We start from the raw sequence: 14405 nt of genomic DNA on the forward strand, positions 1-14405 counted from the left end.
GAGGGGGTTGGTGCGGGAGATCTGGATGCACCCCCCCATCTATCATCTACACACTCACACAACCTCTAAATGGCAATGCAGTCCTCTCACCACCTATGGCGTGCCCTCTGTGAAACACAAGCTTGATATGGAAACGACATGCATATGTATTCATGTGACCGCCGGCTCCGTGTCCCCGAGCCAACCCAAACCAATAACTGAGAGGCTGCTCTTTAGCTTCTGTGGAAGCTAATTACATCTCTGCTTTATTAGCGCGGAGGTATAGTCGGGAATATTTTGCATTTCATATCTCATTCCCTCCTTTTAATGTCAGACCTGTCTTTGGCATTATCATTTGATTTGAGCCCCGGCGGACCCAAATAGCCAGAAATCACACCATCCAAGAAAAAGAAACTCTCATAATGTACTCATAATATTACCAGTGTTCTTGGATACTTCTTTATGTTTTATGTATCTATACAGTTGTTGCCAGTGTAGTAATCTCCCCCCTATACTGCTGCTGACATTTTTTGCATGTTACACAGTAGATTCAGTGTTGTTTTTTTGTACATCATCTTCCTGATGCTATTGTTTGATATAAAGAAGTTCCAGCTGATATTTTGGTTTTCTGCCCTTACAGTAGCTTACTCCCTGTTTTTATTAGGGTTATTTCTATATGATCAGATCGCCAGAGGCCACATAGCTACATTATAAATTCACTTTTATGTTTTTTTTTATTTATAGGGGCAGATACATAAGCATATGATATTTTCTAAATAGATTCATGCTACATATCGTAACAAATATAGTTTTATCTAAGCCAGTAGGCAAGAAGTATAGTTAGTACAGTTAATTGACTTTCATCTCATCTAATTTAGTGAAGTTTACTTTGTCTTTCCCATCATTATTTGTCTCATTATTTGAATTTTTTTTTATTAAATTACCTCGCAATCAAGCTAGCTATACTTCAGATTTCAATTTACAACCCCTGAGGTTAAAAATCTGCCCAACCAGGTCATATCTGACAGGAGGAATTAATTTAAAAGTCACTTACCCTATTTTACAGAGATAATCTAACCTGTTGTGTTGTCCTTTTCAAACCTCAGACTCTTAAGTGCCTCGCTTAGCTTTTATCGGGCTCATAAGTAAGTGAGTAGATCTGTCCAGAAAGAGACTTTTTGTTGTCACCATTGCTTAAAATGTGACAACTTATATCTATTCCAACGAAATGATGTCATAACTGTTGTACTCTATGGCAGTTTCCTCTTCTTCACACGGCTTTTTGTCAATACAGCAACACACGCATGATAAGGTCATCTACCTGTCTGCTACATACGAGAGCTGTGAAAGTAGCAGCGTCTCCTCTTTGCCTGAGTGAACACGGCCTCAGGCATGCTTCTTTTTAGGACAGGTTAAGATATCTATAAGGACGTGATGAAGAAAGGTGCAGCGCCTGAGGTGCAGCGCAGGGTATAACCCTATGTATCCATGCTTGTGTTGTTGTGTAGATACTCTGTGAAGGCATAATTAGACCGAGTGCTGGAGGAGAAGAGCAGAATAGGGGGAGAAGGTAGAAGGTGCGCGAGGTTCAGGGAGTTGCTCTAATCGTCTTTGTCAACCTCCCGCTGTAGTGTCAAGTTTCATATTGGCTCTCTGTGGCCGCACCAAGGAGCAGGAGGGTCTCGGCGGGGTGGAGTTGGCCGTCGGTGTGTGCCCACACCGCACACAAAAGCACAGCAGCACACGCACAGGCTCTGTCGCAACCAACATCGGTGGCATGAACGTAAATGACTGTGGAGGTGAGCCAGTGAGTGGCGAGAGGCCACCCTGTGTGTGTTCTGTGGTTCTTTGTTCCCCTCCGTCAAAGCCACTCAGAAAATCCTGTGCTCGCTCTGGGCCAGTCCTGTAAGCACAACACGTCACCGCTCAGCTAATTCAGGCCAGAATCACAATCATTACTTGCCAAGTACAATAATTGTAGGGGGAATGTTTTCAAGTGACAGCTCACAAAGAAAGTTACAGCCTTTCATGGATGTGGCAACCTAGCTGACTGTCAAACGTAATGACCCAAACACAAATTCTCTATGTTTACACGGCATTAGGCCTGTGAGAAATGACCAGCACATCAAGAAAACACAAAGCAAAGAGCGGCAAAGCAGCATGCAAATAGAGTTTGTCGACATTAGTGTATAGCAAGATTCATCACGTCTCCTTGCCAATCCTCAGGAGCATCCTTACCGAGCTTAACTCCATCCAAATGCTCTTCATCTTCCTGCCTCGCAGAGCGCCGACACAAATAGAGCCTGGAATGGGAATTCTGTGCCATTATTACCAAAGCATAGCACTCGCTCACAAAACTAATGCATAATGTCATCCAAGGAAATAGTCATGAATAGAAGCAGGATCTCAGAATATATGATTTTGGTAATCTTTGTGGTTTTGTGCACGAGGCTACTGCTTCACGGCCCCAAACTGACTTTCGATTGTGGATCGAGCAGACTTGAGAATTTCCCAGTTCACTAAAGTCATTTTTTCTGCTGGCTGTGAAGGGTATAGACAGAAGGAGATGGTGTAGACAGAACAACCAGCAGGAGTCGCTAATGCTGGACAAAATACAAAATCTCTAAAGACAGCTTCCCAAGTGGGCTTTTCCCCTGCGGGATCTGGGCGCCCTAATCAGTGTTTGACTTTCACTGACTTTAGTAACTTTAATTTTAGTCCACCCTGAAGTGGTGCATATGTTTACAAAAAGTACCTTGTACCTTTCTTGTACGTCTATTTTGTGTCTACTTGCACAATCAACTTGTGTGTAAACTTCTAAAGCTGTAATCCTAACCACATCCAATTTACCACAGTGAAATACATAAAAGTCTTTGTGTCATTTAGGTGTTGCCTTCTCCTGCAGAAATCATTTAGTTGGGGTTTTAATGCTGTTTGTTTTTCATTGTATATAATCTCCCATCTCTCATGTTGCAGGGACGATGACGACATCAACGACGTCGCCTCCATGGCCGGGGTGAACCTGAACGAGGAGAGCGCAAGAATACTCGCCACCAACTCTGAACTAGTGGGAACGCAGATCCGCTCATGTAAAGACGAGGCCTTTCTCCACCCGGGACTGCTCCATCGACGAATATTGGAAACAGGTCAGATGAGTGTGTCTTGCCCGTCTTGCAGTGCAGCGATGTCGCAGCTCATCAACATTTAACTTTTAAATGCTCTCAGCTGCAGCTAGAGAAGGCTAGCCTCTCAGACACCATGTGATTATTTTAGCAGTGGGAAGAATCTTAATGTTACATCAATGTACCCCCACCCCACCCCTCCACTCCACACAACCACCCAAAGATAAAAAATCCAGACTGTGGTGGTGATGAAATCACTATCTGTAGTCTTTTGTGTTCGGAACATGTTGTTTCTGTGTTTATAGTGTCATCACTAAAGACAGTTTTGATTTTCTCTCCTACAGTGTTTGGGGCTGAGCCTTTTCTTGTTTGGCCTCGGTTTAAATTTGATACACTTAACAATTCTTTCACCTCCTTTAATGAATTCTTCAGTGGCTGTCTGAACTCACTGGACCCCAGGCACACACATAAATACTTTATGGGTTTGTCTTTTGAAGGCTGGCTGTCAGATTGTCCTCTGGACTAAAGGAACAGAGTTTAGAGGAATGAGACTTGGCAGCGAGATTTTTGATTCTTTCTCTCTTTTTAGTGGATCTTGACACTCTGATAGCACACAGTATTACGTGTGCTAATCGATACAGGCGGAAGAGTCTTGGTTTGTTTGCAGCATCACATGAGAGTGATAGTGTCTTCATTATCTCTTTTTGCTACCGGCAGTCGGTTTTATTGCTTGAAATATACTTTAGGCTCTCGCTGCACAGTGAAGCCGGTGAAAACGTATAATGAGCGTTATTACTCAAAATAAAACTGTGCCTAGCATCTTGCTCCTGTGCATCAGATCAAAAAACACACAGTATAATTCCACGTGACGGGGAGTCTAGCGCCCTCATCTTGTTTTATCTCAATTAAAGTATCTTTAGTGCGGCGAGGAGGCCTGCAGGTCATGTTTCGTTATGCGGACTCTTGGCATGGTTGTTATCCCGTCACCTTGGGGAAGAGGGGTTGTTTAAAAATATAAATCTTTCCTCAGGGGGGGCACGCAGCGTGATACAGGGCAGGAGGCTAGGGCGCCCCCTGCTGGGGAAGTGGCACTTATGCAGCTTTGTTGTGTCAGTGATTGGCCTCTCCACGCTCTCAGCTGACAGCAGTCCGAGGGAGGCACCCCCGGCCTGCCAGCTCCACTCAATCAGGAAAGCCTCGGCTGCTCCTCTCTACTGTACGAGCACCGAGACGGACTCTGCTCTGCCTTCTCGTTTACATCCCGCTGAAACTTCACTGTGACCTTTCCTGCCCCCTGAAAGATGGCTTCCTCCATCTTTCTTTCCTTTGTCACTTTTGTATTTTCAAATCAGAGGAGACACCCTGATCCTCCATTCCTTTACCCGTTTATTTATTTTCTTCTTTTTTTCTTTGAGTACTGATTCCAGGAGAGAATGTTGTCTGCCTCTTTCTTTCCCCCTTCTTTATTTTCCTCCCCCTCTCATATTCATCCCCTTCAAACAAACACTTGTGCCGCCCTTCTCTCCCAAACCTCTCTCTCCCTCCCCTCATAACTCTTCAGGCTGGTCCTCAAGCTGGGGGAGGGGAGGGGGGAGTGAGCAGGTTTCATTTGTGAAGCTGCAAAACAGCACTCCCCACCTCATCTCAGGAACCAGAACACAGGCACAGCTGGAGCTCCCTGGAAGAGCTCCTCAAAGTAATGATAGTCCGCTGATACCTTAAAGGTCCACTCACACTCGTGCACGTACATGCACGTGGACTTATCACATCAATTTACACATGAACAGACACAAGGAGACTTACGTGACAGTGATACACAGAGCAGCTATGCACCACACACACACATACATACATATACACACAACCGGGAACACCCAGGTTATTAAATCTACTAAAAATGCCTTAAAATAATCAAAATACTTAAGACATATGTGTGGATAACTACCTCACTACCCTCAGTATCATTTTCAAACATGGCCTGCTAGCGAAATGATAGCACTGACTCTGATTGGATGTTTTTTTGTTCTCAAGCATAATTTCCTGCAACTTGAACATGATTCACTTTCACAACAAAGGAGGAGCCTCATGCGGCGCTCACATCATGTCAGTTTTACCATGAAACTTGCATGACCTGCTACTGGGGGAAAACACTGGCCAACACAAACATGTCCGCTCTCCAACTGCAAGACACAAGCTCATGAATTAGTGCGATGTGAAAGGAAAAAACAGAAGAGCGACTCTTCCTCAGGTGATTGATTTGCACTGAAAAAAAAAGGTACAATCAACATTCATTCACAGGTCAAATGATGCTTCAATAGTCAAGGATGCTTCAGTTCTGATTGGCTGTGATGAAAACACAACACCCGGGTGGACGTGCTGGTTTTCTCTGGTGTGATGCTATAATGCGCGTTGAAGTTAAGGACATTCGCGCATGAATGGTTTTCCATCTGTTTGTGTTCAAGCAGCGCTCGAACATCGAGTTTGAATGAGAAACTGAAGTAAAAGATTTGAGGCCAATGATGACGTTACCACTGTAACATCATCATTGGCCTCCGCGTTGCTTTCTTCTGTTCCCTGTTTTTTGGCACATTATAATAAGAAAAAACAGAAAAGGCTAACTCATCTACTGCCAATGGGAAAGGAGTGCATTGCCTAATTTTAATTGGTTTACCTGCGTTAAATAAACAACACGTTAAACCCACTAAAACAAAAATGGTATGAGATTGTCAGTGCAGAACACGATGAGACAGAAGCAACAACAGTCCATCGTCCATTGCATAGAGAGGAGTATTATGGTAGCCTCATTGCAAAGATGAATGCACATTTAAGAGTACAGTGGTGCAAAAGCTATAGGCATTGATCTACAGAGATTTTGGAAGTCATGCGGTCGTCCTTCACCAATGGTACAGCCCTGAATGCTTTACCTCTACAGTGAGGGGACGCTGTGGCTCTGTCATGCTGTGGGGGGCATTTTGCTGGAATGGTTTGTGTCCACTTGCCCCCATTAGTGGGAAGGGTCACTGCAAATCAATAGTTGTTCTGAGTGATCACCTTTAGTCCTGTGATAAAAGGTTTCTATCCTGATGGGAGTGGTCTCACTCAGGATGATTATGTCCTCGTCCACACAGCACGAGAGTCACCGAATCTTTACCCAATTAAACACCTATGGTGAATTTTTGACGGACGTTTTAGACAGCACTCTCTTGTTGAATCAATCCTAAGGCTACCTAGGAGTTTTAAAATTGATTTAAGATTTTCCTGCTTGTTTTTGAAGCCTTGAATGTTTTGGCTCGTGTCTATATCTGTGATTTGCTGACTTCCTATGAGCCTGACTGCTCCTTGAGTCTAGTGACCAAAGGTGATTAGGCTTTTGCTGTCCAGGCACCCCAGCTGTGGAACAAACTCAGTATCCTCCTTTAAATCTCTTCTTAAAAACTCAATGTTATTGTCTGTCTTTTTCCTGGCTGGTATTGTATTTATTGATATTTTAAATTCTCTTTTGTGTTGTTCATATCTAAAGTTCTGGGTTTTCATTGCCTTTACGGTCTTGAATGCAGTTCCTGTTGGGAGGTCAAGATAAATCAGTCATTATTTTTGAATCCTTGACACCCTTAAATAACAACATAGTAAACTTAGAATACCAAAAGTATAAAGAACACATTTTACATTGTAGAATAGCTGATAGTCTTTGGATATTGTTGAGCTGCCAAGGATGAGTATCAGTTAGTTTTGCGAGCCATTTGTCCCCTGTGCATTCTGAGCAAATGTGTTATTATCACTGTCATCTGAAAAGTAATCCAAGTGATTACAATTGATCGTAAAGGCGGCACATGATTGTCGAACCAAATCTTGTGACAATTTATCCAGACATTTCACTTAAAACTTCAAGTGTGAACCTTGTGGTGGCACCAGAGTAAAAATCTGAAGATTATCAGATTTATTAGGACATATTGTCGGGGTAACCGTGGATATCTGCAACGAATTTCATGTATGAAACTCCATGCAATAGCTGCCTAGATTGATTAGACAAGACCAAAGTGGCATCCCGAGAGAAATCCATGAATAAGAATGTACTCCCAGCTGGAGATCTTATTGTCTTTGGTGCAGATTATTCCTGCTATCGCTTTTTGTCTTTCATCTTGAAATAAAGCAGAAATATTAAAGTTGTCCAGTTCATTAGTCTGTTTCTAGCTGTGTTGTCGGCCTTTTTCTTTAGGTGAATAATGGTGATCAGTACGAGTTGAAGAGCAGTTGTTTTTGCTCAAAGAAATGTGGCTCTTAAGTCTCTTAAACTTTCCCTGAAATATTAATGTCCCTGAAAGATCTTATTTTTTAAGGAAAGCGAAAGCCTATTAGTGTTTTTCTCTGACCTTGTGACATTGCCACATGTGCTGCCACTGTAATTATAAGGCTAACAGGGCTGCCTCCATCCCTTTCAAAGCTTGAGCGGGTGAGGAATATATGTATTGTTCAGCTGATTTAAATAATTGGTGTGGTTTACTTTAAAAGGGTGCCAGAGAGAAAATTATGGTAATGGAATAATTTAAAAGGAAGTTGGAAACAGATTGTAACCCTACCAAAGTCTGTCCTCCTTTCTTTTGTTATGACTCCGGATGAGTTTTGCTCCGAGGAAACTAAATTATCCTTCGACGACGGAAAGAGATGGTCAATGTCGTTTACACACTCGAAGGAGCTTAGCTAGTAAAGCCACTCTGGAATTTGCACTAAGACTGTGAAACAAATTAACTTTTCTGTTTGATGAGTCCTATTTCTGGGAGTTAATTGCACGTACTAATCCAGACAGTTGTTCGGTGCGAGTGTGTGTGTGTGTGTGTGTGTGTGAGTACAGTAGGTGTGAACGAGCAGAGGTGCTGAATGAAAGTTGTGTGTCGTCCTCTGTTGGTTTGTGTTTTATGAGTTGTCTGTGCTTGTGTGTGTGTATGAAGTGAAACAATTACCTTCTATGTGCTTAGCTGTTGCTTTTGTCAAAATTGCAAGTCGTGGAATCAAGAGAAGTGATAATCAAACAATCACTCTCAACCTGTTTATCCCTGTTGTGAATTAAAAGTGAGACTAAAGGTTACACTATAAAATTCCCGGATGGTTACGTGGAGGACTCAACATTTTTAATTGGGGCGGAATCAGTGAAGTGAAAGAGAAATTTGGTTTTAATGATGAGAAGCAAAAGTAGTAACTGTTCCTGCTGTTTTAGAAAGATGTGTCAGATTAATATTAATAATAATCTGGTGGCAAAAGTTTCATCTTGTCCTAAATGTGTGTGTGTGTGTGTGTGTGTGTGTGTGTGTGTGTGTGTGTGTGTCATTCACAGCCAAGAAGTTTGGAGTCACAGAGGTCCCCATGGAGGCAGTGATGTTCATCTCACACGCTACACAGTCACGACTTCGGACCGTGGTAGAAAAAGTTTCTACGATCGCGCAGCACCGACTGGACTCCTGTAAGGTAGGCAAACACACACACCCACACACACACACACACATACGCACACACACAAAGAAGAGATGTCCAGAGTCATTCAATGCATGACTGAACCACAGTGGGTTGGACAAATCAGTGTCCTATGAGGAACGTCTGGCAGCTGGTTTAAGTGTGCTGACCAGCAAGAGAAGCAAGATTAGCATAGCTGCTATAGCTTCAACTGTATTAGAAGTGTTGAGCGTTTAAAAGAAGAGCAAAGAACGGACCGAAGGCTTTTCTAGATGACAACAATACTTTCTTCTCTCAAATGGTTTTAATATGAGTTTGATTGACCAACGGGTTCTGCTGCTACTGTCGATCTGATTGGTTAAAGTTAGCCTGTGATGGACGATGACAGTCAGATGGTTAGTCCAATGAAAGTTTTAAAGTGTTCTAGTGTCTTGTAGATGTTGTAAGTTGGACCCAAAAGCGGACACCAAGACAAGGGGTAGGTTAAAGGACTTTATTTGACTAGCTCTAGTTGTGGCAGAGGAAGTAGGCTCAGCAGGTGTAGTTGTTAGTGCTCACGATGGCGTTGGCTGAGGCTGAGGTGGAGGTGCTGGTGAGTGGGGCACGGCGGATCCACAGTGGAGAAAAGGCTAGTGGCTCAATAAAAATACCTTCCCATGTTGTGCTTCCAAAGTTTTCGCACGAGAGACTTCCACCGACCAAGCAGGCTAACTTCTGGTTTAGCGCCCGGCTCACTCCAAATGATATTGATAAAATGATTTAATCATGTGTATCCACTTTTATAGACGCTTCTTTCACAAATATGCTTGTGGAAAAAGTTTGCCATCACGTGACGATGTACAGTAATTACACAGTTTAGCCACTGTGGAAGCTGGCTTCAGGCAGAAGGCAGGTGGGCAAATAAAGTTAAAAAATTATAGAAATCTCATCAATGCCCTTACCGCGTGCTCTGCAGCCAATCACCATCCCTCCCTCTCTGTTGCATGCACTACTTCTGTCCACATGTTAAATTCTCCTTGAAGACCTAAACTCCATCCACATATTGCTCCTGGTTGGCAGGCCAGCGCCTCACGTGTCGACTCCGCCGCCGTTAGTGTGACGAGGCGAATAAGAGGCAAATTGTTTTCAGTTTTTAAGCATAGGCACATTGATAAACATCATTTGTTTTTGGTGAATATACACACATTATACCTGCAACCAGCAAAGTGAGGAGAACCACAGGGTCCCATAATTTTTTGAAATGAGGGTTGTAACAACTCTGTAGTTTAATTCATTTAGAAATGATTAATTCATTTTAGAAAGCAACACCGCCAACATCAGGTGAATCAGTTTGTGATTTATTGTTTTCTCATACAAATCTGGTGGGTGCATTGCCACAGTATCAATAGATGGCATGTGGCATGTGTCCGAGCAGCCCTTCACATAATTTGGCAGACCGAAAAATACACAGTAAACATTGGATCAAACCTCCGGGAGGAATATTAAACCACTGGAGTTGAGAAAGAAACTTCATCGGGACATTCAAGCACACACACACTTAAACACACAAACTTGGCTTGCTCGTATGTTTCAACATTCCTGCGCAGATACACGGTGGCACGCGCACAAATACGCTTTTATCCGTCTCACACATAAACTCACCGACAAAAAAGCGAGTGTACCACTAACATAAACACATAAAAGTTAATATAAGGAATATTTCTTTTACCCTCGAGTTGACAAACAGGAGAGGGGCGGACTTTTCAGTCAGTCAGCCAAAAGTAGAGGTATGAAAGAACTTCTAAGTGCTCGTCTGCGTATGAACACCTGCTTACTTTTCCTGTTATTGGTGACTTCATCTCTCGTAGCCCTTGAATGTAACTCTACAACCACATTTAATTGGTGAACATTAAAGCACAAATCCATCTCGACTACAATCCTAAAATCTCGGCGTTTGTTGAGAGTAACTGGGGGGAAACTTTGAAAATTTGTTTTTCCTGACACCACGAAGGGAGGAAGAGGAGGAGGAGGGAGGAAGAGCATCGCTACAGCTGTCCCCATCTTGTTTTGTGCTCCTTCTTCTCCTTCTTCTCCTCCTCTGTCGTTCTTTTTCCCTTTTTGTGGTTTTGTAAATGAGGTGTGTGTGAGAGCGGCATGCAGCTCTGTGAAGCCACTCTGTTGACATCAGCGAAAAAAAAAAAAGAGTGGGGGAAAAAAAAAAAAGAGAAAAGACCAAAAGACAAAGCGGCCTTAAAGAGCAACCGGGCTCCGGCAGCGGCGGCAGGAGCTACGGCAAGAGTGCAGGCTCAGCGCTGCAACAAAGAGGAGGGAGGCTGGATGAGAGAGAGAGAAAGAGAGGGGGAGAGGAGGGGAGTGGAGGGGTGCTGGCGATGAGCCTCCTCTGATGTGTCTTTGTGCTCTGTGCCACCCAGCTCCTCTCATCCACTCATGGAAACACACACACACAGCCCTGACACACGCACACACACAGATGGAAAAGAGGGTGATATAGAAATCAAGTGCAAGAGTAGAACAGAGCTGCGTATGAGACACACACACACACACACACACACACACACAAACATGTGAAATAAGCAATTATCCTATTAACTTTTGATGACCTACAAAAGTTGTTTTTTACACTTGCCTCCCCATTTCCCAAGTGGGAGTCGATGCGCCGTGTGGTGCAAAGAGAAGCGTCGTCTGTAAATAGAAAAAGTTTGTGTGTTCAAGTCTGCTGTTGTGATCAGACGGCACGAGATGTGTCCGTGAGTTGGTTTACGGACACATCAAATGTGCAGTAAAATGATGAAGGTATTTTTTTTGTGCTTATCCAGCGCTCCAAACTTACTTTTTTTTACATTGGTTGGGTTTGCACTGGAACGCCTAACTTTTTCATTTCGGTGCACCAGAGGATCATTCAGTTGCACCCATTTTAATTTTAATTTCTAAGCAACAGTTGTAAACAGGAATAAAGCAACAGATAAAAAGTGTTTCCTGATTTAAAATACAGCACACGCAACAAGAAACTTCAGTAACAAAAATATTTATTAAACATTTTTTTTAATCTGACCTGCTGAATATCCGACTCACCAGTCCGACTGATGAAAATGTTTACCCTGGAGCCACGTTGTCAGAGGGGCATCGCCCATTTTAACGGTGATGGTCGTCCATTATGCTGTCTTGTGCGCATTTGTAAGGACACAGTGTGCACTTCACTACAGTTACAGTCAATGCATCCAATAAATCACACCTGGAAGTGTTTTATTTATTTAGTATCAGTTAAAAGGTCTTAAAGAGTCAGGAAAACTTTTTAAAAACTCAAACATAAAATGCACAATTGCTTAATTAACTAATAATGAGGACAGACTTCATGCATGTTCTCATCCTGTGTATCTGTCTGTCATGTTGTGCTCCCTCTTAGCTCATGAGCTGCTTTTTTTGACATGCCAGTGTTTCCATATATTGCCAAAAACAGAAAATGACATTATATTCATTGTGGAATAATACTAAAATGAGTAGCTGTTTAATCTAATTGATTAAAGGGTAACTCCACCCATTTTACAGAGAGTACTACCGCATATGTGAAAAAAGTAGTATTTAGCCTTTTGTGAAAGCTGCATGTAATCTGCTAAATTGCCTCCAGTGATGTCACTCAGTGACTAAGATGCATTGTGGGTAATGTAGGCACCAGATATTCGAAAAGGAAGAAGAGTGTGTGGAATTAAAAGGGCGATATTTCTGGTTCTGCTGTATTGATATTGATCGTTTTAAAATTGTCAATAATGAGTCCAACAGTGTTATATAGTGCAATGCTAGACCAGTGGGCTGCTTTTCAAAATCTAGTGGCTGCATTACCCACAATGCAATTAAGCTACTGAGTAACATCATTGGGGGCAATTTAGCAGATTATATGCAGCTTCCTCTGGAGGCAGAAAAGGCTTTATACTACTTTTCCCAGTAAACACACTTTAACATGTGAAATTGGTGAAATTACCCTTTAATTGATATATGATTAATCTACTGAATTTGTCAATCAACAGCAAAGCAAGACCATCAACCAGAAAAGTGGCCAAAAACACTGCTGTTTCCAACTTCTTTATGTTGCATTTGCTGCTTTTGTCTCTTCAATACTGTTTTAAATTGAGTTATAATTCATTAAATCACTTATTCAGGTTCTGTTTAGCACTGTATATACTTAATGTAGGACAATAATTAGTACGTTGCAACTAAAAGTTGCCTCTAATTATTGCAGCCACATATATTGGTCGGAGATTGGTGGAGAACACGAGTCATCTGGGCAAACTGAAGTTTAAGTAAGACCAATTTTTGGTCATTGATGCTTTGGGTGAAATGGATGTTCTAGTAATTTACTTAGGAGTGGAGGATGTAATTTTTTTTATTGAGATAAATGGACTGAAGGCTTCCCCTTAAGTTCTGATATTTGTGCCCAAAGCCTCGGGAGCAGCTGCTGAATGGGATTCATACCTTTTTCGACCGTTACAGTCGTAGTGATATTCTCTCTATCTCCTTGTCAGGATGATGAGTGCTACGAGCAGTCTGCAGACGTTCGCTCTCAGCTTCGCTTCTTCGAGCAGCTGGAGAGAATCGAGAAGCAGAGGAAGGACGAGCAGGAGAGAGAGATCTTGTTGAAAGCCGCTAAAGTAAGTTACTGTCACCTCACCATCCTACTGTGTGTGTGTGTGTGTGTGTGACAGACCGTTTGTTATGTCCCCATGCAACAGTGTGTTTTTTTGTGTACTGCTCTGTGTATATGAGTGCATGCTGCTCCTGCGCGGGCCCTGACAGATGAATTAGAGTGTGACACCAGTGGATGAAGTGACCTCCGCGTGTCCTCCCAGGCTCCTGGCCCCAGGGCTCCTCTGTCCTGGCTCTTCCTCCCCGGACACGGCGAGGAGGGGGGGTTGGTGGGTGGACCTCGTACACTACTCAAACCCCCACGCACCATGCAGCCGACACACACACACACACACACACACTCACCAATCCCCATGTACAAGCTGCGAAACATCTCTCTATCACAAGCCTTGACAGCTCAGGTGAAACAGAGAATCATTTTTCAAACAGGAAGACAGATTTCTCAGTGTGACAGAAAGAAAAGTGATTTTTCTATCAATCTATCTACCAAAGTAATATTCCAGAGTTTACATATGTATGCTCTAAACATCTGGCGTCAAGTATCAATATAACTGCACTGTGCACATGAAGTATAACAAGATGTTTGTCTTGAATATACTGTTTTACTAATCATGTAATGGAATTTGACGAAAAAGCCTCAATCAAACGAAAAATACACCACAGCAGAAACCATTCAGAAGCAAAGATGTTGCAAAAACATGTATAAAATCACACATGTTGCGAATTACAACTTTAAGCTCAGATGGTTTTGCAGAGCTTAAGTTTTGGCTTAAATCAGCACAAAAGTGTCATCACTAATAATTGCCTTGCACACACTGTCTATCCCACTGATTCTACTTTTTACACTGATGGATCTTTATGTATTGTGCTCTTTTATAGAGTGTCGTTGATGTTATGTGTTTTTTTTGTTTACTTGCTCAGGGACACTAGATGCAAATTAGCTTTCCAGCTAACTCTGGTGCAGTTACTTTTAATTGTGCAGCGTCACAAATAAACAATAAAATAGAAAATAAATAAGAAATAAGACATGAGTTCCTTTTCCACGATACATATAACATCTGAGGTGGCAATCACAGAAAATGATTGAGAGATGGGAGAGTAGTTCGCACTTCATCTCAGCTGTTACATAAATTGTTGCAAACACAATCATAAGCTCAAGGCACAACTTTTCACTGAATATTGAATAATGGTAAAGGTTAATTCATGGATCTGTTATTAGCA

General features: G+C 42.4%; 1 protein-coding gene across 1 annotated transcript in view; it reads left to right on the forward strand.

The window, feature by feature from the left end:
* The window catches only part of LOC140994217 (transcription initiation factor TFIID subunit 4-like), an 88572-nt gene that overhangs the window by 29969 nt on the left and 44198 nt on the right, over nt 1-14405 (forward strand). Inside the window, exons 9-11 of the mRNA XM_073463778.1 lie at nt 2956-3125; nt 8431-8561; nt 13064-13189. Of these exons, the coding sequence (XP_073319879.1) occupies nt 2956-3125; nt 8431-8561; nt 13064-13189 (427 nt within the window). The remainder of the gene's footprint in view (nt 1-2955; nt 3126-8430; nt 8562-13063; nt 13190-14405) is intronic.

Source organism: Pagrus major, chromosome 4 (genome assembly GCF_040436345.1).
Source record: "Pagrus major chromosome 4, Pma_NU_1.0".
Classification (NCBI taxonomy): Eukaryota; Metazoa; Chordata; class Actinopteri; order Spariformes; family Sparidae; genus Pagrus; species Pagrus major.